The sequence below is a fragment of the Salmo salar genome, chromosome 17 (genome assembly GCF_965601325.2).
Source record: "Salmo salar chromosome 17, fSalSal1, whole genome shotgun sequence".
NCBI lineage: Eukaryota > Metazoa > Chordata > Actinopteri > Salmoniformes > Salmonidae > Salmo > Salmo salar.
Genome location: NC_138307.1, coordinates 42,535,721 through 42,561,023, shown reverse-complemented (window position 1 = coordinate 42,561,023; position 25,303 = coordinate 42,535,721). Strand labels below are relative to the sequence as shown.

Sequence of the window (25,303 nt, the reverse complement as noted above, 5' to 3'; positions counted from 1 at the left end):
CGCGTTAGCTAGGACAACTCACACAACCACCCCCCGTTAGCTAGCGCAACTCACACAACCGCCCCCGTTAGCTAACGCAACTCACACAACCGCCCCCCATTAGCTAGCGCAACTCACACAACCGCCCCCGTTAGCTAGCACAACCGCCCCCGTTAGCTAGCGCAACTCACACAACCGCCCCCGTTAGCTAGCACAACCGCCCCCGTTAGCTAGCGCAACTCACACAACCATCCCCGTTAGCTAGCACAACTCACACAACTGCCCTGTTAGCTAGTGCAACTCACACAACCGCCCCCCGTTAGCTAGCGCAACTCACACAACCGCCCCCCATTAGCTAGCGTAACTCACACAACCGCCCCCGTTCGCTAGCACAACTCACACAACCGCCCCCCGTTAGCTAGCGCAACTCACACAACCGCCCCCTGTTAGCTAGCGCAACTCACACAACCGCCCCCCATTAGCTAGCGTAACTCACACAACCGCCCCCGTTAGCTAGCGCAACTCACACAACCGCCCCCGTTAGCTAGCGCAACTCACACAACCGCCCCCGTTAGCTAGCACAATCGCCCCCGTTAGCTAGCGCAACTCACACAACCGCCAGCGTTAGCTAGCGCAACTCACACAACCGCCCGCGTTAGCTAGGACAACTCACACAACCACCCCCCGTTAGCTAGCGCAACTCACACAACCGCCCCCATTAGCTAGCGCAACTCACACAACCATCCCCGTTAGCTAGCGCAACTCACACAACTGCCCCCGTTAGCTAGCGCAACTCACACAACCATCCCCGTTAGCTAGCACAACTCACACAACCGCCCCCATTAGCAAGCACAACTCACACAACCTCCCCCGTTAGCTAGCGCAACTCACACAACCGCCCCCCGTTAGTTAGCACAACTCACACAACCTCCCCCGTTAGCTAGCGCAACTCACACAACCGCCCCCGTTAGCTAGCACAACCGCCCCCGTTAGCTAGCACAACTCACACAACCTCCCCCGTTAGCTAGCGCAACTCACACAACCGCCCCCGTTAAGCTAGCGCAACTCACACAACCGCCCCCGTTAGCTAGCGCGACTCACACAACCACCCCCGTTAGCTAGCGCAACTCACACAACCGCCCGTTAGCTAGCACAACCGCCCGTTAGCTAGCACAACCGTCCATTAGCTTGCACAACCGCCTGTTAGCTAGCACAACCGCCCGTTAGCTAGCGCAACTCACACAACCGCCCCCCGTTAGCTAGCCCAACTCACACAACCGCCCCCCGTTAGCTAGCACAACCGCCCCCGTTAGCTAGCACAACCACCCCCGTTAGCTAGCGCAACTCACACAACTGCCCCCGATAGCTAGCACAACCACCCGTTAGCTAGCACAACCGTCCCCCGTTAGCTAGCACAGCCGCCCCCCGTTAGCTAGCGCAACCGCCCCCCGTTAGCTAGCGCAACCGCCCACCGTTAGCTAGCGCAACCGCCCACCGTCAGCTAGCACAACCGCCCCCTGTTAGCTAGCACAGCCGCCCACCGTTAGCTAGCACAACGTCCACATATTGTCTGACTACTGGTAACATCACTCACCATATCTAACGCTGAGCCTCCTCCGAGATACTCCATAATGATCCACAGCTTGGCCTCCTGAAGCAGACAAGAGAGACCAGTTACAGAGGAGGTGTTAGGACAGGGGGTTGGTTCCTCCAGATCTTACAGAGGAGGTGTTAGGACAGGGCTGGTTCCTCCAGATCTTACAGAGGAGGTGTTAGGACAGGGGGCTGGTTCCTCCAGATCTTACAGTGGAGGTGTTAGGACAGGGCCTGGTTCCTCCAGATCTAACAGAGGAGGTGTTAGGACAGGGGCGGGTTCCTCCAGATCTTACAGAGGAGGTGTTAGGACAGGGAGCTGGTTCCTCCAGATCTTACAGAGGAGGTGTTAGGACAGGGGGCTGGTTCCTCCAGATCTTACGGTGGAGGTGTTAGGACAGGGCCTGGTTCCTCCAGATCTAACAGAGGAGGTGTTAGGACAGGGGCGGGTTCCTCCAGATCTTACAGAGGAGGTGTTAGGACAGGGAGCTGGTTCCTCCAGATCTTACAGAGGAGGTGTTAGGACAGGGATGGTTCCTCCAGATCAGGAGGTGCTAGGACAGGTGGCTGGTTCCTCCAGATCTTTCTAAATTAGTGCTGATGCCATGAGAAGCTCTGTCTGGTGGGAGTCAGGAGTATTTTATCCGGGTTTAATTTGGGATTAAAATAGAGAAGTGGGAAGTGAGATTAAAGCGATGTTAAATCCCTTCCTACTAACATGCTGACCGTCCTGAAAATCAGCCCGTGGGCCAGATGTCTGCAGGGGAGGACCACTTCCCCATCGCTTCTTCTATCAAGTAAGTGTTTAGTATCTAGGCCAGAAATGAGGACACTTCGCTGAAGTATAGTACGTTTAGAAAACGGCCTTGAAAAGCCTTCAACAGAACTGCACATGGGATTGACTAACAGACTGGATCAATGGAGTTGGGGGGTTTATGGGTACAGCAGGGGGGTTTGAGGGTTCAGCAGGGGGGTTTATGAGACAGTGGTACAGCAGGGGGGTTTGAGGGTACAGCAGGGGGGTTTATGGGTATAGCAGGGGGGTTTATGGGTAGAGCTGGGGGGTTTATGGGACAGTGGTACAGCAGGGGGGTTTATGGGACATTGGGACAACAGGGGGGTTTATGGGTACAGCAGGGGGGTTTATGGGACAGCAGGGGGGTTTGTGGGTACAGCAGGGGGGTTTATGGGACAGTGGTATAACAGGGGGGTTTATGGGACAGTGGTACAGCAGGGGGTTTATGGGACAGTGGTACAGCAGGGGGGTTTATGGGACAGTGGTACAGCAGGGGGGTTTATGGGACAGTGGTATAGCAGGGGGGTTTATGGGTATAGCGGTACAGCAGGGGGGGTTTATGGGACATTGGGACAACAGGGGGGTTTATGGGTACAGCAGGGGGGTTTATGGGACAGCAGGGGGGTTTATGGGACAGCAGGGGGGTTTATGGGTACAGCAGGGGGGTTTATGGGACAGTGGTATAACAGGGGTTTTATGGGACAGTGGTACAGCAGGGGGTTTATGGGACAGTGGTACAGCAGGGGGGTTTATGGGACAGTGGTACAGCAGGGGGGTTTATGGGACAGTGGTATAGCAGGGGGGTTTATGGGTATAGCGGTACAGCAGGGGGGGTTTATGGGACATTGGGGCAACAGGGGGGTTTATGGGTACAGCAGGGGGGTTTATGGGACAGCAGGGGGTTTATGGGTACAGCAGGGGGGTTTATGGGACAGTGGTATAACAGGGGGGTTTATGCGACAGTGGTACAGCAGGGGGTTTATGGGACAGTGGTACAGCAGGGGGGTTTATGGGACAGTGGTAAAGCAGGAGGGTTTATGGGACAGTGGTATAGCAGGGGGGTTTATGGGTATAGCGGTACAGCAGGGCGGGTTTATGGGACAGTGATCTCTCCTGCTCCGTGACCTTTAACCCTGATCCCTAACCCTTTGACCTACCTTCAGGTAGGATCCGTGACCTTTAACCCTGATCCCTAACCCTATGATCTACCTTCAGGTAGGATCCGTGACCTTTAACCCTGATCCCTAACCCTATGACCTACCTTCAGGTAGGATCCATAGTACTTGGTGATGAAGGGGCTGTCACACTGACTCAACACAGTGATCTCCTGCTGGATGTCCTCCATCTCATCCTCAGCCTCCTCCAGGTCAATGATCTTAACGGCCACCACCTTCTGAGTCCTCTTGTCTATTCCTTTAAACACCTCACCAAACGAGCCTTTACCTATCCTCTCCAACTTAGTGAACAGCTCCTCTGGATCTGCCTTCAGGTTCTACAGGAGGGGGGGGGGGGGAGGGGGGAGAGAGAGGGGAGGAGGGAGGGAGAGAGGGGGTGGGGGGAGGAGGGGGTGGAGGAGGAGGGTAGAGGGGGAGGGGGAGGGGATGAGAGGAGGGGGGAGGGGAGGAGAGAGAGAGGGAAGGAGAGAGAGAGGAGGGAGGGAGAGAGAGAGAAGGGAGGGGGAGAGAGAAGGGAGGGAGGAGAAGGGAGGGAGAGAGAGAGGGGAGGAGAGAGAAGGGAGGGAGAGAGAGAGAGAGAGAGAAGGGAGGGAGAGAGAGAGAGGGAGAGAGAGAGGGAGGGAGAGAGAGAGAAGGGAGGAGAGAAAAGGGAGGGAGAGAGATAGGGAGGGAGAGAGAGATACGGAGGGAGAGAGAGAAGGGAGGGGGAGAGAGAGAAGGGAGAGAGAGAGAAGGGAGGGGGAGAGAGAGAGGGGAGGAGAGAGAAGGGAGGGGGAGAGAGAGAGGGGAGGAGAGAGAAGGGAGGGAGAGAGAAGGGAGAGAGAGAGAAGGGAGGGAGAGAGAAGGGAGGAAGAGAGAAAGAGAAGGGAGGGAGAGAGAGAAGGGAAAGAGAGAGACGGGAGGGAAAGAGAGAGAAGGGAGAGAGAGAGAAGGGAGGGGGAGAGAGATAAGGGAGGGAGAGAGAGAGAAGGGAGGGAGAGAGAAGGGAGGGGGAGAGAGAAGGGAGGAAGAGAGAGAGAGAAGGGAGGGAGAGAGAGAGAAGGGAGGGAGAGAGAGAGAAGGGAAAGAGAGAGAAGGGAGGGAGAGAAAGAGAAGGGAAAGAGAGAGAAGGGAGGGAGAGAGAGAGAAGGGAAAGAGAGAGAGAAGGGAGAGAGAGAGAAGGGAGGGAGAGAGAGAGAAAGGAAAGAGAGAGAAGGGAGGGAGAGAGGGAGGGGAAGAGAGCAGCAGTGCTTAGAAGTTGATTACATGACATGTGATCAGAGTTAAACGATATCAGCATTATTTTGTCAACAACATGTTGCAACACTGCAGCAATGATGAAGCCAAAAAGTCCTCTTTATAGCTCACAGAATATTGAATACAGGAGTTTTCTTCTGTTTCCATGACCTAACCTGGGACTAAGATATCGCTCTGCTCTGACCCTAACCTGGGACTAGGATATCGCTCTGCTCTGACCCTACAGTACTCTGCCCTGACCTGTGACCCTAACCCTAACCTGGGACTAGGATATCGCTCTGCTCTGACCCTAACCTGGGACTAGGATATCGCTCTGCTCTGACCCTAACCTGGGACTAGGATATCGCTCTGCTCTGACCCTAACCTGGGACTAGGATATCGCTCTGCTCTGACCCTAAACTGGGACTAGGATATCGCTCTGCTCTGACCATAACCTGGGACTAGGATATCGCTCTGCTCTGACCCTAACCTGGGACTAGGATATCGCTCCGCTCTGACCCTAACCTGGGACTAGGATATCGCTCCGCTCTGACCCTAACCTGGGACTAGGATATCGCTCCGCTCTGACCCTAACCTGGGACTAGGATATCGCTCCGCTCTGACCCTAACCTGGGACTAGGATATCGCTCTGCTCTGACCCTAACCTGGGACTAGGATATCGCTCCGCTCTGATCCTAACCTGGGACTAGGATATCGCTCCGCTCTGACCCTAACCTGGGACTAGGATATCCCTCTGCTCTGACCCTAACCTGGGACTAGGATATCGCTCTTCTCTGACCCTAACCTGGGACTAGGATATCGCTCTGCTCTGACCCTAACCTGGGACTAGGATATCACTCTGACCCTAAACCTACAGTACTCTGCCCTGGCCCTGACCTGTGACCCTAACCCTAACCTGGGACTAGGATATCGCTCTGTTCTGACCCTAACCCTACAGTACTCTCCCCTGGACCTGACCTTTGACCCTAATCCTACAGTACTCTCCCCTGGTCCTGACCTGTGACCCTAACCCTACAGTACTCTCCCCTGGCCCTGACCTGTGACCCTACCTCTACAGTACTCTCCCCTGGCCCTGACCTGTGACCCTAACCCTACAGTACACTTCCCTGGCCCTGACCTGTGACCCTAACCCTACAGTACTCTCCCCTGGCCCTGACCTGTGACCCTACCTCTACAGTACTCTGCCCTGGCCCTGACCTGTGACCCTAACCCTAACCTGGGACTAGGATATCGCTCTGTTCTGACCCTAACCCTACAGTACTCTCCCCTGGACCTGACCTTTGACCCTAATCCTACAGTACTCTCCCCTGGTCCTGACCTGTGACCCTAACCCTACAGTACTCTCCCCTGGCCCTGACCTGTGACCCTACCTCTACAGTACTCTCCCCTGGCCCTGACCTGTGACCCTAACCCTACAGTACACTTCCCTGGCCCTGACCTGTGACCCTAACCCTACAGTACTCTCCCCTGGCCCTGACCTGTGACCCTACCTCTACAGTACTCTCCCCTGGCCCTGACCTGTGACCCTAACCCTACAGTACACTTCCCTGGCCCTGACCTGTGACCCTAACCCTACAGTACTCTCCCCTGGTCCTGACCTGTGACCCTAACCCTACAGTACTCTCCCCTGGTCCTGACCTGTGACCCTAACCCTACAGTACTCTCCCCTGGTCCTGACCTGTGACCCTAACCCTACAGTACTCTCCCCTGGTCCTGACCTGTGACCCTAACCCTACAGTACTCTCCCCTGGCCCTGACCTGTGACCCTAACCCTACAGTACACTTCCCTGGCCCTGACCTGTGACCCTAACCCTACAGTACACTTCCCTGGCCCTGACCTGTGACCCTAACCCTACAGTACACTTCCCTGGTCCTGACCTGTGACCCTAACCGTACAGTACACTTCCCTGGTCCTGACCTGTGACCCTAACCCTACAGTACACTTCCCTGGTCCTGACCTGTGACCCTAACCGTACAGTACACTTCCCTGGTCCTGACCTGTGACCCTAACCGTACAGTAGACTTCCCTGGTCCCGACCTGTGACCCTAACCCTACAGTACTCTCCCCTGGCCCTGACCTGTGACCCTAAACCTACAGTACTCTCCCCTGGTCCTGACCTGTGACCCTAACCCTACAGTACACTTCCCTGGTCCTGACCTGTGACCCTAACCTTACAGTACTCTCCCCTGGTCCTGACCTGTGACCCTAACCCTACAGTACTCTTCTTTGGAAAGTATTCAGACCCTTGACTTTTTCCCCAAACCGTTGCATTACAGCCTCATTGTAAAATGGGTTAAATAGTTTTTCCCCCTCATCAATCTACACACAATACCCCATAACGACAAAGCAAAAACTGGTTTGTAGACAGTTTTGCAAATGTATTAAAAATAAAAACCAGAAATATCACATTTTCATAAGTATTCAGACCCTTTACTCAGTACTTTGTTGAAGCACCTTTGGCAGCGATTACAGCCTTGAGTCTTCTTGGGTATGACGCTACAAGCTTGGCACACCTGTATTTGGGGAGTTTCTCCCATTCTTCTCTGCAGATCCTCTCAAGCTCTGTCAGGTTGGATGTGGAGCGTCGCTGCACAACTATTTTTAGGTCTCTCCATAGATGTTCGATCAGGTTCAAGTCCGGGCTCTGGCTGGGCCACTCAAGGACATTCAGAGACTTGTCCCGAAGCCACTCCTGCGTTGTCTTGGCTGTGTGCTTAGGGTCGTTGTCCTGTTGGAAGGTGAACCTCCGCCCCAGTCTGAGGTCCTGAGCGCTCTGGAGCAGGTTTTCATCAAGGATCTCTCTGTACTTTGCTCCATTCATCTTTCTCTTGATCCTGACTAGTCTCCCAGTTCCTGCGACTGGAAAACATCCCCACAGCATGATGCTGCCACCACCGTGCTTCACCGTAGGGATGGTGCCAGGTTTCCTCCAGATGTGACACTTTGAACTCTGTGGCCTGAATGCAATCTTGGTTTCATCAGATCAGAGAATCTTGTTTCTCATGGTCTGAGGGTCCTTTAGGTGCCTTTGAGCAAACTCCAAGCAGGCTGTCATGTGCCTTTTACTGAGGAGTGGCTTCCGTCTGGCCACTCTACCATAAAGACCTGATTGGTGGAGGGCTGCAGAGATGGTTGTCCTTCTGGAAGGTTCTCCCATCTCCACAGAGGAACTCTGGGGCCCTGTCAGAGTGAGCATTGGGTTCTTGGTCACCTCCCTGACCAAGGCCCTTTTACCCCGATTGCTCAGTTTGGCCGGGCGCCCAGCTCTAGGAAGTGCCTTGGTGGTTCCAAACTTCTTCCATTTAAGAATGATGGAGGCCACTGTGTTCTTGGGGACCTTCAATGCTCCAGACATTTTTTGGTACACTATCCCAAATTGGTGCCTCGACACAATCCTGTCTTGGAGCTCTACGGACAATTCCTTCGACCTAATGGCTTGGTTTTAGTTCTGACATGCTGTGGGACCTTATATAGACAAGTGTGTACTTTTCCAAATAAATGTTCAATCAACTAAATTTCCCACAAATGGACTCCAATCAAGTTGTAGAAACATCTCAAGGATGATCAATGGAAACAGGATTCACCTGAGTTCAATTTAGTCTCATAGCAAAGGGGTCTGAATACTTATGTAAATAAGGTATTTCTGTTTTTTATTTTTCATAAATTAGCAAACATTTCTACAAACCAGTTTTTGCTTTGTCATTATGGGGTATTGTGATGTCATTATGGGGTATTGTGATGTCATTATGGGGTATTGTGACGTCATTATGGGGTATTGTGATGTCATTATTGGGTATTGTGATGTCATTATGGGGTTTTGTGATGTCATTATGGGGTATTGTGTGTAGATGGATGAGGAAAACAATGTATTTAATCCATTTTAGAATAAGGCTGTAATGTAACAAAATGCGGAGAAAGTGAAGTGGTCTGAATACTTTCTGAATGCCCTGTATATAGCAACATTATCTTGACTAGTTATTCACTGTGTATTTATTCCTTGTGTCCCCGTTTCAATGATTTATTATTGTAATCTAACTCTGCATTGTTGTAAAATGATTCGTCAGTAAGCATGTCACTGTTAGTCTACACCTGTTGTTTAGCAAGCAGGTGACAAATAACAGATTTTCTCAGTAATTCCATTACCGATTTTGGTAACAGAATTACGAGTTTTAAATCACTTAATTCACAAGAAAAAGTTGATATCAGTAAAAACACTAAGTAATTGGTGGGTCGACCTTTACTTGTTACTTTGTGAACTTTCATTATCCTTCCTCATCACGAGGGAGAGAAACCAGAAAATATCTTAAAGATGGGGGTTTTTGGTAACGGAATGACATGGCAATGTTTCTTAACTTACATAAGGCAAATCATTTTATATTAGTTGACAGGGGTCTTCAACAATATTGTGTTTTGATGTATTTCTTACTGCTTTTAAGACTTTCTGCTAGACGTTGTTCAAGACCCCTTTTTCATCTGACCAGAAATCAAAGCCTTTGCTTATTCCTCATTTTTACAATGGAAAATGGTTGAAAAATGTATATATATAGATCCTATGAACCTTACATTGTGGTGCTCATGGGTTATTTTACAAGGAAATTCCCTTAGCTGTTCCACCTCTCAGAAACCAACACACAACACTCAGCTCATGGAAAAACACTGGTCTACTGCCGGCTAGGTAGAATGTACGCTAGATATACGAATATCACTCACATTTTAATTCACAAACATACGACTTGGCAACCAACAACTATATTCAAGTACAGACTTGAAAAGGTCACTTTTCAGGAATAGATGTCAGTCAGTGAGCTGTTTTTGGTCAACATCCTGAAAAATCTTTAGTCTTTAGCCTAGCTTAGAGAATCCTCTGTTTTCCAGTGCCTTAGTCTTTAGCCTAGCTTAGAGAATCCTCTGTTTTACAGTGCTTTAGTCTTTAGCCTAGCTTAGAGAATCCTCTGTTTTCCAGTGCTTTAGTCTTTAGCCTAGCTTAGAGAATCCTCTGTTTTCCAGTGCTTTAGCCTTTAGCCTAGCTTAGAGAATCCTCTGTTTTCCAGTGCTTTAGTCTTTAGCCTAGCTTAGAGAATCCTCTGTTTTCCAGTGCTTTAGCCTTTAGCCTAGCTTAGAGAATCCTCTGTTTTCCAGTGCTTTAGCCTTTAGCCTAGCTTAGAGAATCCTCTGTTTTCCAGTGCTTTAGCCTAGCTTAGAGAATGCTCTGTTTTTCAGTGCTTTAGTCTTTAGCCTAGCTTAGAGAATCCTCTGTTTTCCAGTGCTTTAGTCTTTAGCCTAGCTTAGAGAATCCTCTGTTTTCCAGTGCTTTAGCCTGTAGCCTAGCTTAGAGAATCCTCTGTTTTCCAGTGCTTTAGTCTTTAGCCTAGCTTAGAGAATCCTCTGTTTTCCAGTGCTTTAGCCTTTAGCCTAGCTTAGAGAATCCTCTGTTTTCCAGTGCTTTAGCCTAGCTTAGAGAATGCTCTGTTTTTCAGTGCTTTAGTCTTTAGCCTAGCTTAGAGAATCCTCTGTTTTCCAGTGCTTTAGTCTTTAGCCTAGCTTAGAGAATCCTCTGTTTTCCAGTGCTTTAGCCTGTAGCCTAGCTTAGAGAATCCTCTGTTTTCCAGTGCTTTAGTCTTTAGCCTAGCTTAGAGAATCCTCTGTTTTCCAGTGCTTTAGCCTTTAGCCTAGCTTAGAGATTCCTCTGTTTTCCAGTGCTTTAGCCTAGCTTAGAGAATGCTCTGTTATTCAGTGCTTTAGTCTTTAGCCTAGCTTAGAGAATCCTCTGTTTTCCAGTGCATTAGTCTTTAGCCTAGCTTAGAGAATCCTCTGTATTCCAGTGCTTTAGCCTAGCTTAGAGAATCCTCTGTTTTCCAGTGCTTTAGCCTTTAGCCTAGCTTAGAGAATCATCTGTTTTCCAGTGATTTAGTCTTTAGCCTAGCTTAGAGAATCCTGTTTTCCAGTGCTTTAGTCTTTAGCCTAGCTTAGAAAATCCTGTTTTCCAGTGTTTTAGCCTTTAGCCTAGCTTAGAGAAACCTCTGTTTTCCAGTGCTTTAGTCTTTAGCCTAGCTTAGAGAATCCTCTGTTTTCCAGTGCTTTAGTCTTTAGCCTAGCTTAGAGAATCCTCTGTTTTCCAGTGCTTTAGCCTAGCTTAGAGAATCCTCTGTTTTCCAGTGCATTAGCCTTTAGCCTAGCTTAGAGAATCCTCTGTTTTCCAGTGCTTTAGCCTTTAGCCTAGCTTAGAGAAACCTCTGTTTTCAGTGCTTTAGTCTTTAGCCTAGCTTAGAGAATCCTCTGTTTTCCAGTGCTTTAGCCTAGCTTAGAGAATCCTCTGTTTTCCAGTGCTTTAGTCTTTAGCCTAGCGTAGAGAATCCTCTCTTTTCCAGTGCTTTAGTCTTTAGCCTAGCTTAGAGAATCCTCTGTTTTCCAGTGCTTTAGCCTAGCTTAGAGAATCCTCTGTCTTCCAGTGCTTTAGTCTTTAGCCTAGCTTAGAGAATCCTCTGTTTTCCAGTGCTTTAGTCTTTAGCCTAGCTTAGAGAATCCTCCGTTTTCCAGTGCTTTAGCCTTTAGCCTAGCTTAGAGAATCCTCTGTTTTCCAGTGCTTTAGTCTTTAGCCTAGCTTAGAGAATCCTCTGTTTTCCAGTGCTTTAGTCTTTAGCCAAGCTTAGAGAAGCCTCTGTATTCCAGTGCTTTAGCCTTTAGCCTAGCTTAGAGAATCCTCTGTTTTCCAGTGCTTTAGTCTTTAGCCTAGCTTAGAGAATCCTATGTTTTCCAGTGCTTTAGCCTTTAGCCTAGCTTAGAGAATCCTCTGTTTTCCAGTGCTTTAGCCTAGCTTAGAGAATCCTCTGTTTTCCAGTGTTTAGCTTTAGCCTAGCTTAGAGAATCCTCTGTTTTCCAGTGCTTTAGTCTTTAGCCTAGCTTAGAGAATCCTCTGTTTTCCAGTGCTTTAGTTTTTAGCCTAGCTTAGAGAATCCTCTGTTTTCCAGTGCTTTAGCCTAGCTTAGAGAATCCTCTGTTTTCCAGTGCATTAGCCTTTAGCCTAGCTTAGAGAATCATCTGTTTTCCAGTGATTTAGTCTTTAGCCTAGCTTAGAGAATCCTGTTTTCCAGTGCTTTAGTCTTTAGCCTAGCTTAGAGAATCCTGTTTTCCAGTGTTTTAGCCTTTAGCCTAGATTAGAGAAACCTCTGTTTTCCAGTGCTTTAGTCTTTAGCCTAGCTTAGAGAATCCTCTGTTTTCCAGTGCTTTAGTCTTTAGCCTAGCTTAGAGAATCCTCTGTTTTCCAGTGCTTTAGCCTAGCTTAGAGAATCCTCTGTTTTCCAGTGCATTAGCCTTTAGCCTAGCTTAGAGAATCCTCTGTTTTCCAGTGCTTTAGTCTTTAGCCTAGCTTAGAGAATCCTCCGTTTTCCAGTGCTTTAGCCTTTAGCCTAGCTTAGAGAATCCTCTGTTTTCCAGTGCTTTAGCCTAGCTTAGAGAATCCTCTGTTTTCCAGTGCTTTAGTCTTTAGCCTAGCTTAGAGAATCCTCTGTTTTCCAGTGCTTTAGTCTTTAGCCTAGCTTAGAGAATCCTCTGTTTTCCAGTGCTTTAGTCTTTAGCCAAGCTTAGAGAAGCCTCTGTATTCCAGTGCTTTAGCCTTTAGCCTAGCTTAGAGAATCCTCTGTTTTCCAGTGCTTTAGTCTTTAGCCTAGCTTAGAGAATCCTCTGTTTTCCAGTGCTTTAGTCTTTAGCCTTGCTTAGAGAATCCTCTGTTTTCCAGTGCTTTAGCCTAGCTTACAGAATCCTCTGTTTTCCAGTGCATTAGCCTTTAGCCTAGCTTAGAGAATCCTCTGTTTTCCAGTTCTTTAGCCTTTAGCCTAGCTTAGAGAAACCTCTGTTTTCAGTGCTTTAGTCTTTAGCCTAGCTTAGAGAATCCTCTGTTTTCCAGTGCTTTAGCCTAGCTTAGAGAATCCTCTGTTTTCCAGTGCTTTAGTCTTTAGCCTAGCGTAGAGAATCCTCTCTTTTCCAGTGCTTTAGTCTTTAGCCTAGCTTAGAGAATCCTCTGTTTTCCAGTGCTTTAGCCTAGCTTACAGAATCCTCTGTCTTCCAGTGCTTTAGTCTTTAGCCTAGCTTAGAGAATCCTCTGTTTTCCAGTGCTTTAGTCTTTAGCCTAGCTTAGAGAATCCTCTGTTTTCCAGTGCTTTAGCCTTTAGCCTAGCTTAGAGAATCCTCTGTTTTCCAGTGCTTTAGTCTTTAGCCAAGCTTAGAGAAGCCTCTGTATTCCAGTGCTTTAGCCTTTAGCCTAGCTTAGAGAATCCTCTGTTTTCCAGTGCTTTAGTCTTTAGCCTAGCTTAGAGAATCCTCTGTTTTCCAGTGCTTTAGCCTATAGCCTAGCTTAGAGAATCCTCTGTTTTCCAGTGCTTTAGCCTAGCTTAGAGAATCCTCTGTATTCCAGTGCTTTAGTCTTTAGCCTAGCTTAGAGAATCCTCTGTTTTCCAGTGCTTTAGTCTTTAGCCTAGCTTAGAGAATCCTCTGTTTTCCAGTGCTTTAGTCTTTAGCCTAGCTTAGAGAATCCTCTTTTTTCTAGTGCTTTAGCCTAGCTTAGAGAATCCTCTGTTTTCCAGTGCTTTAGTCTTTAGCCTAGCTTAGAGAATCCTCTGTTTTCCAGTGCTATAGCCTAGCTTAGAGAATCCTCTGTTTTCCAGTGCTTTAGCCTAGCTTAGAGAAACCTCTGTTTTCCAGTGCTTTAGTCTTTAGCCTAGCTGAGAGAATCCTCTGTTTTCCAGTGCTTTAGTCTTTAGCCTAGCTTAGAGAATCCTCTGTTTTCCAGTGCTTTAGCCTAGCTTAGAGAATCCTCTGTTTTCCAGTGCATTAGCCTTTAGCCTAGCTTAGAGAATCATCTGTTTTCCAGTGATTTAGTCTTTAGCCTAGCTTAGAGAATCCAGTTTTCCAGTGCTTTAGTCTTTAGCCTAGCTTAGAGAATCCTGTTTTCCAGTGTTTTAGCCTTTAGCCTAGCTTAGAGAAACCTCTGTTTTCCAGTGCTTTAGTCTTTAGCCTAGCTTAGAGAATCCTCTGTTTTCCAGTGCTTTAGTCTTTAGCCTAGCTTAGAGAATCCTCTGTTTTCCAGTGCTTTAGCCTAGCTTAGAGAATCCTCTGTTTTCCAGTGCTTTAGTCTTTAGCCAAGCTTAGAGAAGCCTCTGTATTCCAGTGCTTTAGCCTTTAGCCTAGCTTAGAGAATCCTCTGTTTTCCAGTGCTTTAGTCTTTAGCCTAGCTTAGAGAATCCTCTGTTTTCCAGTGCTTTAGTCTTTAGCCTTGCTTAGAGAATCCTCTGTTTTCCAGTGCTTTAGCCTAGCTTACAGAATCCTCTGTTTTCCAGTGCATTAGCCTTTAGCCTAGCTTAGAGAATCCTCTGTTTTCCAGTGCTTTAGCCTTTAGCCTAGCTTAGAGAAACCTCTGTTTTCAGTGCTTTAGTCTTTAGCCTAGCTTAGAGAATCCTCTGTTTTCCAGTGCTTTAGCCTAGCTTAGAGAATCCTCTGTTTTCCAGTGCTTTAGTCTTTAGCCTAGCGTAGAGAATCCTCTCTTTTCCAGTGCTTTAGTCTTTAGCCTAGCTTAGAGAATCCTCTGTTTTCCAGTGCTTTAGCCTAGCTTACAGAATCCTCTGTCTTCCAGTGCTTTAGTCTTTAGCCTAGCTTAGAGAATCCTCTGTTTTCCAGTGCTTTAGCCTTTAGCCTAGCTTAGAGAATCCTCTGTTTTCCAGTGCTTTAGCCTTTAGCCTAGCTTAGAGAATCCTCTGTTTTCCAGTGCTTTAGTCTTTAGCCAAGCTTAGAGAAGCCTCTGTTTTCCAGTGCTTTAGCCTTTAGCCTAGCTTAGAGAATCCTCTGTTTTCCAGTGCTTTAGTCTTTAGCCTAGCTTAGAGAATCCTCTGTTTTCCAGTGCTTTAGCCTTTAGCCTAGCTTAGAGAATCCTCTGTTTTCCAGTGCTTTAGCCTAGCTTAGAGAATCCTCTGTTTTCCAGTGCTTTAGTCTTTAGCCTAGCTTAGAGAATCCTCTGTTTTCCAGTGCTTTAGTCTTTAGCCTAGCTTAGAGAATCCTCTGTTTTCCAGTGCTTTAGTCTTTAGCCTAGCTTAGAGAATCCTCTTTTTTCTAGTGCTTTAGCCTAGCTTAGAGAATCCTCTGTTTTCCAGTGCTTTAGTCTTTAGCCTAGCTTAGAGAATCCTCTGTTTTCCAGTGCTTTAGCCTAGCTTAGAGAATCCTCTGTTTTCCAGTGCTTTAGCCTAGCTTAGAGAAACCTCTGTTTTCCAGTGCTTTAGTCTTTAGCCTAGCTGAGAGAATCCTCTGTTTTCCAGTGCTTTAGTCTTTAGCCTAGCTTAGAGAATCCTCTGTTTTCCAGTGCTTTAGCCTAGCTTAGAGAATCCTCTGTTTTCCAGTGCATTAGCCTTTAGCCTAGCTTAGAGAATCATCTGTTTTCCAGTGATTTAGTCTTTAGCCTAGCTTAGAGAATCCTGTTTTCCAGTGCTTTAGTCTTTAGCCTAGCTTAGAGAATCCTGTTTTCCAGTGTTTTAGCCTTTAGCCTAGCTTAGAGAAACCTCTGTTTTCCAGTGCTTTAGTCTTTAGCCTAGCTTAGAGAATCCTCTGTTTTCCAGTGCTTTAGTCTTTAGCCTAGCTTAGAGAATCCTCTGTTTTCCAGTGCTTTAGCCTAGCTTAGAGAATCCTCTGTTTTCCAGTGCTTTAGTCTTTAGCCAAGCTTAGAGAAGCCTCTGTATTCCAGTGCTTTAGCCTTTAGCCTAGCTTAGAGAATCCTCTGTTTTCCAGTGCTTTAGTCTTTAGCCTAGCTTAGAGAATCCTCTGTTTTCCAGTGCTTTAGTCTTTAGCCTTGCTTAGAGAATCCTCTGTTTTCCAGTGCTTTAGCCTAGCTTACAGAATCCTCTGTTTTCCAGTGCATTAGCCTTTAGCCTAGCTTAGAGAATCCTCTGTTTTCCAGTGCTTTAGCCTTTAGCCTAGCTTAGAGAAACCTCTGTTTTCAGTGCTTTAGTCTTTAGCCTAGCTTAGAGAATCCTCTGTTTTCCAGTGCTTTAGCCTAGCTTACAGAATCCTCTGTCTTCCAGTGCTTTAGTCTTTAGCCTAGCTTAGAGAATCCTCTGTTTTCCAGTGCTTTAGTCTTTAGCCTAGCTTAGAGAATCCTCTGTTTTCCAGTGCTTTAGCCTTTAGCCTAGCTTAGAGAATCCTCTGTTTTCCAGTGCTTTAGTCTTTAGCCAAGCTTAGAGAAGCCTCTGTATTCCAGTGCTTTAGCCTTTAGCCTAGCTTAGAGAATCCTCTGTTTTCCAGTGCTTTAGTCTTTAGCCTAGCTTAGAGAATCCTCTGTTTTCCAGTGCTTTAGTCTTTAGCCTAGCTTAGAGAATCCTCTTTTTTCCAGTGCTTTAGCCTTTAGCCTAGCTTAGAGAATCCTCTGTTTTCCAGTGCTTTAGCCTAGCTTAGAGAATCCTCTGTTTTCCAGTGCTTTAGTCTTTAGCCTAGCTTAGAGAATCCTCTGTTTTCCAGTGCTTTAGTCTTTAGCCTAGCTTAGAGAATCCTCTGTTTTCCAGTGCTTTAGTCTTTAGCCTAGCTTAGAGAATCCTCTTTTTTCTAGTGCTTTAGCCTAGCTTAGAGAATCCTCTGTTTTCCAGTGCTTTAGTCTTTAGCCTAGCTTAGAGAATCCTCTGTTTTCCAGTGCTTTAGCCTAGCTTAGAGAATCCTCTGTTTTCCAGTGCTTTAGCCTAGCTTAGAGAAACCTCTGTTTTCCAGTGCTTTAGTCTTTAGCCTAGCTGAGAGAATCCTCTGTTTTCCAGTGCTTTAGTATTTAGCCTAGCTTAGAGAATCCTCTGTTTTCCAGTGCTTTAGCCTAGCTTAGAGAATCCTCTGTTTTCCAGTGCATTAGCCTTTAGCCTAGCTTAGAGAATCATCTGTTTTCCAGTGATTTAGTCTTTAGCCTAGCTTAGAGAATCCTGTTTTCCAGTGCTTTAGTCTTTAGCCTAGCTTAGAGAATCCTGTTTTCCAGTGTTTTAGCCTTTAGCCTAGCTTAGAGAAACCTCTGTTTTCCAGTGCTTTAGTCTTTAGCCTAGCTTAGAGAATCCTCTGTTTTCCAGTGCTTTAGTCTTTAGCCTAGCTTAGAGAATCCTCTGTTTTCCAGTGCTTTAGCCTAGCTTAGAGAATCCTCTGTTTTCCAGTGCATTAGCCTTTAGCCTAGCTTAGAGAATCCTCTGTTTTCCAGTGCTTTAGCCTTTAGCCTAGCTTAGAGAAACCTCTGTTTTCAGTGCTTTAGTCTTTAGCCTAGCTTAGAGAATCCTCTGTTTTCCAGTGCTTTAGCCTAGCTCAGAGAATCCTCTGTTTTCCAGTGCTTTAGTCTTTAGCCTAGCGTAGAGAATCCTCTCTTTTCCAGTGCTTTAGTCTTTAGCCTAGCTTAGAGAATCCTCTGTTTTCCAGTGCTTTAGCCTAGCTTAGAGAATCCTCTGTCTTCCAGTGCTTTAGTCTTTAGCCTAGCTTAGAGAATCCTCTGTTTTCCAGTGCTTTAGTCTTTAGCCTAGCTTAGAGAATCCTCCGTTTTCCAGTGCTTTAGCCTTTAGCCTAGCTTAGAGAATCCTCTGTTTTCCAGTGCTTTAGTCTTTAGCCTAGCTTAGAGAATCCTCTGTTTTCCAGTGCTTTAGTCTTTAGCCAAGCTTAGAGAAGCCTCTGTATTCCAGTGCTTTAGCCTTTAGCCTAGCTTAGAGAATCCTCTGTTTTCCAGTGCTTTAGTCTTTAGCGTAGCTTAGAGAATCCTCTGTTTTCCAGTGCTTTAGCCTTTAGCCTAGCTTAGAGAATCCTCTGTTTTCCAGTGCTTTAGCCTAGCTTAGAGAATCCTCTGTTTTCCAGTGCTTTAGTCTTTAGCCTAGCTTAGAGAATCCTCTGTTTTCCAGTGCTTTAGTCTTTAGCCTAGCTTAGAGAATCCTCTGTTTTCCAGTGCTTTAGCCTAGCTTACAGAATCCTCTGTTTTCCAGTGCATTAGCCTTTAGCCTAGCTTAGAGAATCCTCTGTTTTCCAGTGCTTTAGCCTTTAGCATAGCTTAGAGAAACCTCTGTTTTCAGTGCTTTAGTCTTTAGCCTAGCTTAGAGAATCCTCTGTTTTCCAGTGCTTTAGCCTAGCTTAGAGAATCCTCTGTTTTCCAGTGCTTTAGTCTTTAGCCTAGCGTAGAGAATCCTCTCTTTTCCAGTGCTTTAGTCTTTAGCCTAGCTTAGAGAATCCTCTGTTTTCCAGTGCTTTAGCCTAGCTTAGAGAATCCTCTGTCTTCCAGTGCTTTAGTCTTTAGCCTAGCTTAGAGAATCCTCTGTTTTCCAGTGCTTTAGTCTTTAGCCTAGCTTAGAAAATCCTCTGTTTTCCAGTGCTTTAGCCTTTAGCCTAGCTTAGAGAATCCTCTGTTTTCCAGTGCTTTAGTCTTTAGCCAAGCTTAGAGAAGCCTCTGTATTCCAGTGCTTTAGCCTTTAGCCTAGCTTAGAGAATCCTCTGTTTTCCAGTGCTTTAGCCTTTAGCCTAGCTTAGAGAATCCTCTGTTTTCCAGTGCTTTAGCCTTTAGCCTAGCTTAGAGAATCCTCTGTTTTCCAGTGCTTTAGCCTAGCTTAGAGAATCCTCTGTTTTCCAGTGCTTTAGTCTTTAGCCTAGCTTAGAGAATCCTCTGTTTTCCAGTGCTTTAGTCTTTAGCCTAGCTTAGAGAATCCTCTGTTTTCCAGTGCTTTAGTCTTTAGCCTAGCTTAGAGAATCCTCTGTTTTCTAGTGCTTTAGCCTAGCTTAGAGAATCCTCTGTTTTCCAGTGCTTTAGTCTTTAGCCTAGCTTAGAGAATCCTCTGTTTTCCAGTGCTATAGCCTTTAGCCTAGCTTAGAGAATCCTCTGTTTTCCAGTGCTTTAGCCTAGCTTAGAAAATCCTCTGTTTTCCAGTGCTTTAGTCTTTAGCCTAGCTTAGAGAATCCTCTGTTTTCCAGTGCTTTAGTCTTTAGCCTAGCTTAGAGAATCCTCTGTTTTCCAGTGCTTTAGTCTTTAGCCTAGCTTAGAGAATCCTCTTTTTTCTAGTGCTTTAGCCTAGCTTAGAGAATCCTCTGTTTTCCAGTGCTTTAGTCTTTAGCCTAGCTTAGAGAATCCTCTGTTTTCCAGTGCTATAGCCTAGCTTAGAGAATCCTCTGTTTTCCAGTGCTTTAGCCTAGCTTAGAGAAACCTCTGTTTTCCAGTGCTTTAGCCTTTAGCCTAGCTTAGAGAATCCTCTGTTTTCCAGTGCTTTAGCCTAGCTTAGAGAATCCTCTGTTTTCCAGTGCTTTAGTCTTTAGCCTAGCTTAGAGAATCCTCTGTTTTCCAGTGCTTTAGTCTTTAGCCTAGCTTAGAGAATCCTCTGTTTTCCAGTGCTTTAGTCTTTAGCCTAGCTTAGAGAATCCTCTTTTTTCTAGTGCTTTAGCCTAGCTTAGAGAATCCTCTGTTTTCCAGTGCTTTAGTCTTTAGCCTAGCTTAGAGAATCCTCTGTTTTCCAGTGCTATAGCCTAGCTTAGAGAATCCTCTGTTTTCCAGTGCTTTAGCCTAGCTTAGAGAAACCTCTGTTTTCCAGTGCTTTAGTCTTTAGCCTAGCTGAGAGAATCCTCTGTTTTCCAGTGCTTTAGTCTTTAGCCTAGCTTAGAGAATCCTCTGTTTTCCAGTGCTTTAGCCTAGCTTAGAGAATCCTCTGTTTTCCAGTGCATTAGCCTTTCGCCTAGCTTAGAGAATCATCTGTTTTCCAGTGATTTAGTCTTTAGCCTAGCTTAGAGAATCCTGTTTTCCAGTGCTTTAGTCTTTAGCCTAGCTTAGAGAATCCTGTTTTCCAGTGTTTTAGCCTTTAGCCTAGCTTAGAGAAACCTCTGTTTTCCAGTGCTTTAGTCTTTAGCCTAGCTTAGAGAATCCTCTGTTTTCCAGTGCTTTAGTCTTTAGCCTAGCTTAGAGAATCCTCTGTTTTCCAGTGCTTTAGCCTAGCTTAGAGAATCCTCTGTTTTCCAGTGCATTAGCCTTTAGCCTAGCTTAGAGAATCCTCTGTTTTCCAGTGCTTTAGCCTTTAGCCTAGCTTAGAGAAACCTCTGTTTTCAGTGCTTTAGTCTTTAGCCTAGCTTAGAGAATCCTCTGTTTTCCAGTGCTTTAGCCTAGCTCAGAGAATCCTCTGTTTTCCAGTGCTTTAGTCTTTAGCCTAGCGTAGAGAATCCTCTCTTTTCCAGTGCTTTAGTCTTTAGCCTAGCTTAGAGAATCCTCTGTTTTCCAGTGCTTTAGCCTAGCTTAGAGAATCCTCTGTCTTCCAGTGCTTTAGTCTTTAGCCTAGCTTAGAGAATCCTCTGTTTTCCAGTGCTTTAGTCTTTAGCCTAGCTTAGAGAATCCACCGTTTTCCAGTGCTTTAGCCTTTAGCCTAGCTTAGAGAATCCTCTGTTTTCCAGTGCTTTAGTCTTTAGCCTAGCTTAGAGAATCCTCTGTTTTCCAGTGCTTTAGTCTTTAGCCAAGCTTAGAGAAGCCTCTGTATTCCAGTGCTTTAGCCTTTAGCCTAGCTTAGAGAATCCTCTGTTTTCCAGTGCTTTAGTCTTTAGGCTAGCTTAGAGAATCCTCTGTTTTCCAGTGCTTTAGCCTTTAGCCTAGCTTAGAGAATCCTCTGTTTTCCAGTGCTTTAGCCTAGCTTAGAGAATCCTCTGTTTTCCAGAGCTTTAGTCTTTAGCCTAGCTTAGAGAATCCTCTGTTTTCCAGTGCTTTAGTCTGTAGCCTAGCTTAGAGAATCCTCTGTTTTCCAGTGCTTTAGCCTAGCTTACAGAATGCTCTGTTTTCCAGTGCATTAGCCTTTAGCCTAGCTTAGAGAATCCTCTGTTTTCCAGTGCTTTAGCCTTTAGCCTAGCTTAGAGAAACCTCTGTTTTCAGTGCTTTAGTCTTTAGCCTAGCTTAGAGAATCCTCTGTTTTCCAGTGCTTTAGCCTAGCTTAGAGAATCCTCTGTTTTCCAGTGCTTTAGTCTTTAGCCTAGCGTAGAGAATCCTCTCTTTTCCAGTGCTTTAGTCTTTAGCCTAGCTTAGAGAATCCTCTGTTTTCCAGTGCTTTAGCCTAGCTTAGAGAATCCTCTGTCTTCCAGTGCTTTAGTCTTTAGCCTAGCTTAGAGAATCCTCTGTTTTCCAGTGCTTTAGTCTTTAGCCTAGCTTAGAGAATCCTCTGTTTTCCAGTGCTTTAGCCTTTAGCCTAGCTTAGAGAATCCTCTGTTTTCCAGTGCTTTAGTCTTTAGCCAAGCTTAGAGAAGCCTCTGTATTCCAGTGCTTTAGCCTTTAGCCTAGCTTAGAGAATCCTCTGTTTTCCAGTGCTTTAGTCTTTAGCCTAGCTTAGAGAATCCTCTGTTTTCCAGTGCTTTAGCCTTTAGCCTAGCTTAGAGAATCCTCTGTTTTCCAGTGCTTTAGCCTAGCTTAGAGAATCCTCTGTTTTCCAGTGCTTTAGTCTTTAGCCTAGCTTAGAGAATCCTCTGTTTTCTAGTGCTTTAGCCTAGCTTAGAGAATCCTCTGTTTTCCAGTGCTTTAGTCTTTAGCCTAGCTTAGAGAATCCTCTGTTTTCCAGTGCTATAGCCTAGCTTAGAGAATCCTCTGTTTTCCAGTGCTTTAGCCTAGCTTAGAGAAACCTCTGTTTTCCAGTGCTTTAGTCTTTAGCCTAGCTGAGAGAATCCTCTGTTTTCCAGTGCTTTAGTCTTTAGCCTAGCTTAGAGAATCCTCTGTTTTCCAGTGCTTTAGTCTTTAGTCTAGCTTAGAGAATCCTCTGTTTTCCAGTGCTTTAGCCTAGCTTAGAGAATCCTCTGTTTTCCAGTGCTTTAGTCTTTAGCCTAGCTTAGAGAATCCTCTGTTTCCCAGTGCTATAGCCTAGCTTAGAGAATCCTCTGTTTTCCAGTGCTTTAGCCTAGCTTAGAGAAACCTCTGTTTTCCAGTGCTTTAGTCTTTAGCCTAGCTTAGAGAATCCTCTGTTTTCCAGTGCTTTAGTCTTTAGCCTAGCTTATAGAATCCTCTGTTTTCCAGTGCTTTAGTCTTTAGCCTAGCTTAGAGAATCCTCTGTTTTCCAGTGCTTTAGCCTTTAGCCTAGCTTAGAGAATCCTCTGTTTTCCAGTGCTTTAGCCTTTAGCCTAGCTTAGAGAATCCTCTGTTTTCCAGTGCTTTAGCCTTTAGCCTAGCTTAGAGAATCCTCTTTTTTCCAGTGCTTTAGCCTAGCTTAGAGAATGCTCTGTTTTTCAGTGCTTTAGTCTTTAGCCTAGCTTAGAGAATCCTCTGTTTTCCAGTGCTTTAGCCTTTAGCCTAGCTTAGAGAATCCTCTGTTTTCCAGTGCTTTAGCCTAGCTTAGAGAATGCTCTGTTTTTCAGTGCTTTAGTCTTTAGCCTAGCTTAGAGAATCCTCTGTTTTCCAGTGCTTTAGTCTTTAGCCTAGCTTAGAGAATCCTCTGTTTTCCAGTGCTTTAGCCTGTAGCCTAGCTTAGAGAATCCTCTGTTTTCCAGTGCTTTAGTCTTTAGCCTAGCTTAGAGAATCCTCTGTTTTCCAGTGCTTTAGCCTTTAGCCTAGCTTAGAGATTCCTCTGTTTTCCAGTGCTTTAGCCTAGCTTAGAGAATGCTCTGTTATTCAGTGCTTTAGTCTTTAGCCTAGCTTAGAGAATCCTCTGTTTTCCAGTGCATTAGTCTTTAGCCTAGCTTAGAGAATCCTCTGTATTCCAGTGCTTTAGCCTAGCTTAGAGAATCCTCTGTTTTCCAGTGTTTTAGCCTTTAGCCTAGCTTAGAGAATCATCTGTTTTCCAGTGATTTAGTCTTTAGCCTAGCTTAGAGAATCCTGTTTTCCAGTGCTTTAGTCTTTAGCCTAGCTTAGAAAATCCTGTTTTCCAGTGTTTTAGCCTTTAGCCTAGCTTAGAGAAACCTCTGTTTTCCAGTGCTTTAGTCTTTAGCCTAGCTTAGAGAATCCTCTGTTTTCCAGTGCTTTAGTCTTTAGCCTAGCTTAGAGAATCCTCTGTTTTCCAGTGCTTTAGCCTAGCTTAGAGAATCCTCTGTTTTCCAGTGCATTAGCCTTTAGCCTAGCTTAGAGAATCATCTGTTTTCCAGTGATTTAGTCTTTAGCCTAGCTTAGAGAATCCTGTTTTCCAGTGCTTTAGTCTTTAGCCTAGCTTAGAGAATCCTGTTTTCCAGTGTTTTAGCCTTTAGCCTAGCTTAGAGAAACCTCTGTTTTCCAGTGCTTTAATCTTTAGCCTAGCTTAGAGAATCCTCTGTTTTCCAGTGCTTTAGTCTTTAGCCTAGCTTAGAGAATCCTCTGTTTTCCAGTGCTTTAGCCTAGCTTAGAGAATCCTCTGTTTTCCAGTGCATTAGCCTTTAGCCTAGCTTAGAGAATCCTCTGTTTTCCAGTGCTTTAGCCTTTAGCCTAGATTAGAGAAACCTCTGTTTTCAGTGCTTTAGTCTTTAGCCTAGCTTAGAGAATCCTCTGTTTTCCAGTGCTTTAGCCTAGCTTAGAGAATCCTCTGTTTTCCAGTGCTTTAGTCTTTAGCCTAGCGTAGAGAATCCTCTCTTTTCCAGTGCTTTAGTCTTTAGCCTAGCTTAGAGAATCCTCTGTTTTCCAGTGCTTTAGCCTAGCTTAGAGACTCCTCTGTCTTCCAGTGCTTTAGTCTTTAGCCTAGCTTAGAGAATCCTCTGTTTTCCAGTGCTTTAGTCTTTAGCCTAGCTTAGAGAATCCTCCGTTTTCCAGTGCTTTAGCCTTTAGCCTAGCTTAGAGAATCCTCTGTTTTCCAGTGCTTTAGTCTTTAGCCTAGCTTAGAGAATCCTCTGTTTTCCAGTGCTTTAGTCTTTAGCCTAGCTTAGAGAATCCTCTGTTTCCCAGTGCTATAGCCTAGCTTAGAGAATCCTCTGTTTTCCAGTGCTTTAGCCTAGCTTAGAGAAACCTCTGTTTTCCAGTGCTTTAGACTTTAGCCTAGCTTAGAGAATCCTCTGTTTTCCAGTGCTTTAGTCTTTAGCCTAGCTTATAGAATCCTCTGTTTTCCAGTGCTTTAGTCTTTAGCCTAGCTTAGAGAATCCTCTGTTTTCCAGTGCTTTAGCCTTTAGCCTAGCTTAGAGAATCCTCTGTTTTCCAGTGCTTTAGCCTTTAGCCTAGCTTAGAGAATCCTCTGTTTTCCAGTGCTTTAGCCTTTAGCCTAGCTTAGAGAATCCTCTGTTTTCCAGTGCTTTAGCCTAGCTTAGAGAATGCTCTGTTTTTCAGTGCTTTAGTCTTTAGCCTAGCTTAGAGAATCCTCTGTTTTCCAGTGCTTTAGCCTTTAGCCTAGCTTAGAGAATCCTCTGTTTTCCAGTGCTTTAGCCTAGCTTAGAGAATGCTCTGTTTTTCAGTGCTTTAGTCTTTAGCCTAGCTTAGAGAATCCTCTGTTTTCCAGTGCTTTAGTCTTTAGCCTAGCTTAGAGAATCCTCTGTTTTCCAGTGCTTTAGCCTGTAGCCTAGCTTAGAGAATCCTCTGTTTTCCAGTGCTTTAGTCTTTAGCCTAGCTTAGAGTATCCTCTGTTTTCCAGTGCTTTAGCCTTTAGCCTAGCTTAGAGATTCCTCTGTTTTCCAGTGCTTTAGCCTAGCTTAGAGAATGCTCTGTTATTCAGTGCTTTAGTCTTTAGCCTAGCTTAGAGAATCCTCTGTTTTCCAGTGCATTAGTCTTTAGCCTAGCTTAGAGAATCCTCTGTATTCCAGTGCTTTAGCCTAGCTTAGAGAATCCTCTGTTTTCCAGTGCTTTAGCCTTTAGCCTAGCTTAGAGAATCATCTGTTTTCCAGTGATTTAGTCTTTAGCCTAGCTTAGAGAATCCTGTTTTCCAGTGCTTTAGTCTTTAGCCTAGCTTAGAAAATCCTGTTTTCCAGTGTTTTAGCCTTTAGCCTAGCTTAGAGAAACCTCTGTTTTCCAGTGCTTTAGTCTTTAGCCTAGCTTAGAGAATCCTCTGTTTTCCAGTGCTTTAGTCTTTAGCCTAGCTTAGAGAATCCTCTGTTTTCCAGTGCTTTAGCCTAGCTTAGAGAATCCTCTGTTTTCCAGTGCATTAGCCTTTAGCCTAGCTTAGAGAATCATCTGTTTTCCAGTGATTTAGTCTTTAGCCTAGCTTAGAGAATCCTGTTTTCCAGTGCTTTAGTCTTTAGCCTAGCTTAGAGAATCCTGTTTTCCAGTGTTTTAGCCTTTAGCCTAGCTTAGAGAAACCTCTGTTTTCCAGTGCTTTAATCTTTAGCCTAGCTTAGAGAATCCTCTGTTTTCCAGTGCTTTAGTCTTTAGCCTAGCTTAGAGAATCCTCTGTTTTCCAGTGCTTTAGCCTAGCTTAGAGAATCCTCTGTTTTCCAGTGCATTAGCCTTTAGCCTAGCTTAGAGAATCCTCTGTTTTCCAGTGCTTTAGCCTTTAGCCTAGCTTAGAGAAACCTCTGTTTTCAGTGCTTTAGTCTTTAGCCTAGCTTAGAGAATCCTCTGTTTTCCAGTGCTTTAGCCTAGCTTAGAGAATCCTCTGTTTTCCAGTGCTTTAGTCTTTAGCCTAGCGTAGAGAATCCTCTCTTTTCCAGTGCTTTAGTCTTTAG

The 25,303-nt window shown here is 45.6% G+C and overlaps 1 protein-coding gene across 2 annotated transcripts in view; it reads right to left on the bottom strand.

Moving 5' to 3' along the window:
* LOC106575832 (serine/threonine-protein kinase 24) overlaps positions 1-25,303 on the bottom strand; it is a 445,978-nt gene that overhangs the window by 296,736 nt on the left and 123,939 nt on the right. For both annotated transcript variants that reach the window (XM_082963783.1, XM_082963784.1), the window contains exons 2-3: positions 3,630-3,860; positions 1,574-1,630 (exon numbers count right to left, since the gene is read on the bottom strand). In XM_082963783.1, coding sequence (XP_082819909.1) covers positions 1,574-1,630; positions 3,630-3,860 — 288 coding nt within the window. The remainder of the gene's footprint in view (positions 1-1,573; positions 1,631-3,629; positions 3,861-25,303) is intronic.